Genomic DNA, 5,650 nt, shown 5'->3' with positions numbered 1-5,650 from the left:
CGCAAATGCTGGTAGTTTGTCTGGAACATTTTCAAAATTTCTGCCAGAGCAGTCAACTTTGCTCACATTGTACACCTTACATATGGCCTGACGTGTAGCCACCTGACAACACTGCATCAGTAGGAAAATGATGACAACAAAGGTAAACATCTTTGTAAGATTTCTAAGGAAAAGACAGTTTTTAAGTCAGTCTTCAGGTCTCTGCTGATTCTGCAGGACAGTGTGGAAGTTACTTACTACTTAATGGCTTTGGTTCTTCAGTGTTTGTGAAGGCTAGAATAATAGATCAATGGTTACACTTCCCCACAGTATCTTTCATTGCAGAAATTGTCATGGAATTCCCCATTACAATTGATGTCTATTTTCAGCACACAGACCTGGTCAAGTCTCTCTGAAAAAGCTACAGCCTCATTTACATAAAAGTTCCCTAAGTCCTTGAGTATTTCACAGAGGAAAGTCCCGTATTGCAGTGACAGACCTCCTCCACCTTTATGGTGAGAGATCTACCTTCTTCGTGTCCAAGATATCAGAAGCTTCAACTCATGATCTTGTGTACATTCAAGCATTGCTGCTTATTTGGAGAAGACTCTTGTCAGAAGAGATATTTTGAAAAATTATTTTAGTTCTGCTCTGCTGAGATCAGTAGTTGTATTCTTTGTGATGCCCTATTCTGACATGGCTACATTGACTACCAAAGAAATATTTTGGCTATACTTAAGAACACCGATGTACTTCTTTGATTTAGATTTTAATAAGCAAAATACAAATTAAATGTCAATTTGGAAACCAGAATCAAATTCAAATTCACTACAAACTTTGATCATATCAATTCTTGTTTCACTTTAAGACTAGAGAAAGGTTAAGATTGCAATAATTGCTAGATTTCCTTACAAATGTATGGTTAACATGCTACATGGAAAACGCCTTCATGTAAAATAAATTAGCTGCTTATTAGGAATATATTTACAGTGATTAGGATTATATTTACAGCAATTAGGAATATATTTATAGCAACTAGGAATATATTTACAGCGATTAGGAATGTATTTACAGCAATTAGGAATATATTCACAGTGATTAGGAATATATTTACAGCGATTAGGAATATATTAACAGCGATTAGGAATATATTTATAGCGACTAGGAATATATTTACAGCGATTAGGAATGTATTTACAGCAATTAGGAATATACTCACAGTGATTAGGAATATATTTACAGTGATTAGGAATGTATTTAAAGTGATTAGAAATATATTTACAGGGATTAGGAATATATTTACAGCGATTAGGAATATATTTACAGCAATTAGGTATATATTTACAGCGATTAGGAATATATTTACAGCGATTAGGAATATATTTACAGCAATTAGGAATATATTTACAGTGAGGGCAAGAATTCCTTTGGATAGCAATATTGCTAAATGAGTAGCAAAATGACAAGTCATACAGCCAGATAGAAAGAAATTCGGCAGTCTATTTTACTGATAGTGCAGCTTCATCAATTGATGTTGTTTAAAGTAGACACAGATCAACAGTAACATCTGCTGAGGCCCAGGGCTGTGGCCATGGAGCTCTTGTATTCTTGTATTTACAGGAGCTGCATTATTGGTAAAACAATGGCCAAATTACTTCTCCTCTCTTTGTATGACTGGTCATTTTGCCATTTGTTTAGCAATATGGCTACCTGAGGGTATCTTGCATTTTTCTGATAAAAGCTAAAATACATATACAGGCTACATACAGAAGTTAGTCTTGTACAATAGTAGTTCAGATGAGACCAATGAGCAAGGGTGGGTTTGCAGAATTCTGAATAGTAGTAAAAGGTCAGCATGTGAGGAGACAGTGAAAATGTAAAATGTATTCAAAATCCCAAAGCCATTCACATACCTGTATGTCAAAACATCTGATCAAAAACTGTGAATTTTACCAAATTTTGAGTTACGCTATTGGCTGTTGCACTCCTAGACAAATTTGAAGATAGTAATATTACTTTAGTGTCTAAATATTGGCTTTCTAAATTTCTTCAACACAACAAACACCCAATGAATAGCCGCAGAATCAAAGTTCCATATTTCCAACAAATTTATTACATACAAATGTTTACAAATAAAGTTGTCACAACATTTGCGTGAAAAGCACTTAAACCACTGGTAAAATGGCGCTTAAGAAGAGATGGACAAATTTAAGAAAACAAAGGAGTGTCGTAATTAACCTGCACTGAAGCATGTCCTACTACCTGTAGCTCATCCCAAGACACATTCTCATTGGTTAATAGATTGATGCATCTGTTTTACGAATTCACAGGTTGATCCAGCAGAGAAATGCATACAGAGGCAAGTTACAGACAACCTTGTCAGATCACTGTGGGATCAGCCAAAGCAAGGCATTCCCTGCTTGCATGAATTTTTATAGGCATATGTTGTCAACATCAGAATCACCGAAATCTATAGGGTTGTCCATCAATAAAGCCGACGCATGAAAAATGTAATTCCTAAGTTTGGGTATCAACCGCCCCTTCTGCCTCAAAATGAACTCGTCCATGCAAAATGGGATTCGGGTATCTGTGCTGTTTATAATGTATGGAGAATAGCAACCAGTCTAATTTTTCAACTTTCTCAATTGTAAACCAATTTAGCTGATTTTTTGCAGGACTATTGAAGTCTTAGATAAGAATACCAGATGCTTGGAGATAAACAACTTATCGATAATCCTTTGAGGTGTGTGAGACCTTTAAGAGGCTGTGCGCCATCGAAATATGGAATCCAGCTGCCAAGGTTATTGCCCGTCAAATTGAGTGTTTGCAATGATGTGATGAAAGAAAAGGCAGCGTGGGGTACTGAGTATTGAATTGCATTGTAAGACAAGTCTAGAAATTGTAAATTTGGAAGGGAAGTGAAACTGTTTGGATGAATAGATGTAAAACTGTTGTCTGAAAGGTCCAATACTAACAAAGAGGGAACTGTTTCAAAAATACCCGGAGGGATTTGACCGGAGAATTCGTTGAAGTTTAGATGTAGAAACTGCAGCTGACGAAGGTCTGCAATACTTTGAGACACTTGTGTGATGTTTGATAAGTTGTTTTGGGTCAGTATCAATGTGATTAAACGGTCAAGGCCTTGAAAAACTCCTCTAGAAAGGGAATAAAGGTTATTGTTTTCTATTGTCAGCGTCGTTAGGTGCTGGAGCCACTGAAATACACGATGTGGTAGTACGTATATATAGTTGCTGGAAAGATCAAGTTTTTGAAAGTTTGTTCCTTGAAATCCTTTGAAGGTGGTATTTGTGATCTGACTGGGGTTGTCAAATTGCCCCCGAAGGTTCAGAGATTTGACTTTTAAAAGTTTGAGATCTCGAAGCATAACAGCTAATGTCTCAGCTGAAATAGCATTACCATCAACATTCAATACTGTCACATTTACAGGCAGTTTGGCATCTGGATCTTTCAGATTGTTACTACTTAGGTCGAGATCATGTAAAGTAGGGGCTTGTGCAAAATTGAAATTATCTAACATTGAGTCTTGAATGTTGCATCCTGAAAGCATCAGCTTCTCAAGTGCGGTAAAATGTCCCAGCCCGACTTCAGCGCAATTTTCACGAAAGCTGTTCCGATTCAGGGAGATTTCGTTGATTTTGAGCAACGGTTTCAAGGCTGTTTGTGGAAAACAGGATAGTTTGTTCTGATCCAAGTTAATCACTGTCATCTGCGTTGATTCTCGGAATATCCCATCTGGTAGAGTGGAAATTGCGTTGCGATTCAATCGCAATTTATTCAACTGCCAAAGTCCATGAAAAGATGATGGGTACAATTTTGCCAGAGTGTTTGATGTCAGGATGAGTATCTTCAGGTTCTTTAAATCAGAAAATAGATTTTCAGGAATAGCGGCAAGTCTGTTTCCCTCAAGATCTAGGTATTCCAGGGTAGAAAGTCCACTGAAAGGTTTTCCTCGTGTTACAGAGAGCTCATTATACTGTAGATTCAATCCTTTGAGTTGACCCAGGCCTTTGAAGGAAACACAACTGATCTCGGCGATTAGATTCCCTGACAAGTCCAGATATGACACAAATACTGGTAGTTTGTCTGGAACATTTTCAAACCTTCTGCCAGAGCAGTCTACTTGGGTCATATTGTATACCTTACATACGGCCAGACGTGTAGCCACCTGACAACACTGCATCAGTAGGAGAGTAATGACGACAAGCTGAAACATCTTTGTAAGATTTCCAGGTAAGAGATGGAAATAGTGTCTTCAGGACTCTGCTGGTTCCGGCGGACAGTGTCGAAATCACTATACTTGGTTCTGCAGTGTTAGTGTAGGCTAGAATTATATTCCAATGGTTTCACCTCCCCACTGTATCTTTTATTGCAGGAATTGTCATGGAATTCCCGATTACAAGTGATGTCTATTTTTAACACACAGAGCTGGTCAAGTGTCTGAAAAAACTACAGCTCATTTACATATAAGGTTCCCTAAGTCCTTGAGTATTTCACAGAGGAAAGTCCCGTATAGCAGTAACGGACCTCCTCTGCCTTTATAGTGAGAGTTGTGTCTTCTTGTCCAACATATCAGATTCCATATATCATATCAGATTATTATATCTTGTGCAAATTCCGGCATTGTTGCTTATTTGGAGAAGACTCCTGTCCGAACAGATATTTTGAACAATTATTTGAGCTCTGCTGAAATCAGTATTTGTATGGAATGTCCTATTTGTGACATGGCTGCCATAGGAATACAATACCTTAGAAATACTTGACCAATCTGGAGATACACAGATGTATTTCTTTGATTTAGTTTTTAATAACAACATACAAATTATATGTCTGCGTGGAAATCAAAATCACCTTCAAACTCACCACAAACTTTGATCATGTCAATTCTATTTTCACTATCAGACTAGAGAAAGGTTATGGTTACAATAATGGCTAGATTTCCTTTAAAGTGTATAGTTAACACCTTACGGGGTTGAGGCTTCATGTCTAATAATTATGCAATTTATATTAGGAATATATTTATAGTGAGTGAAAGAATTCTTTGGCCAGCAGTATGGCTAAAAGACAAGCAAAATGGTTAGTAATGGTTAGTAATACAGCAAGATTGAAAGTAATTTGGCATTCTATTTTACTGACCGTAAATACAGAACGCCAGGGCTCCATATGGGCTACATAAAGAATTTAGTCTTATTTGCTAGTGATGGTTTAATTGAGGCCAAAGTGCAAGTAATTGTTTGTAGAATTCTGGATAGTAGTAAAAGGTTGGCAGCTGTGAGGGGGAGACTTCAAAACTACAAAATTCCAAAGCCATTTACCTATGTCAAAACATCTTATCAAAAAACTGAGTTTTACAAGGTTATGATTACACTATTGGCTTTTGTACTCCTAGATAGCTTTAAAGAATGCATAAGGATTTTAGTGTCTAAATATTGGCTTTTTAAATTTCTCAACACAACAAACAACCTGATGAATAGCTGTGGAATTATGATTTTGATTTCGCATCATCAACAAATTTACTACATGAAAATGTTTGCAAATAAAGTTATGACAATATTGGCATAAAAAGCACTTAACCCACTGGACAAATGCAGGAAAACAAAGGTGTGTGATGAGTACTTTGGGATGACACCTGCACCAAAGCATGTGGGCTGAT

General features: G+C 36.9%; 1 protein-coding gene across 1 annotated transcript; it reads right to left on the bottom strand.

The window, feature by feature from the left end:
• Positions 1-2,077: 2,077 nt before the first annotated feature.
• On the bottom strand, positions 2,078-4,304 carry LOC139120538 (insulin-like growth factor-binding protein complex acid labile subunit). Its single transcript, XM_070685010.1, has one exon. It carries the CDS (start codon positions 4,211-4,213, stop codon positions 2,657-2,659), a length of 1,557 nt encoding a protein of 518 aa, XP_070541111.1. The 5' UTR covers positions 4,214-4,304; the 3' UTR covers positions 2,078-2,656.
• Between the last annotated feature and the right edge of the window lie 1,346 nt (positions 4,305-5,650).

The sequence above is a fragment of the Ptychodera flava genome, chromosome 20 (assembly GCF_041260155.1).
Source record: "Ptychodera flava strain L36383 chromosome 20, AS_Pfla_20210202, whole genome shotgun sequence".
Taxonomy (NCBI): Eukaryota; Metazoa; Hemichordata; class Enteropneusta; family Ptychoderidae; genus Ptychodera; species Ptychodera flava.
This window is presented reverse-complemented; position numbering and strand designations above follow the sequence as displayed.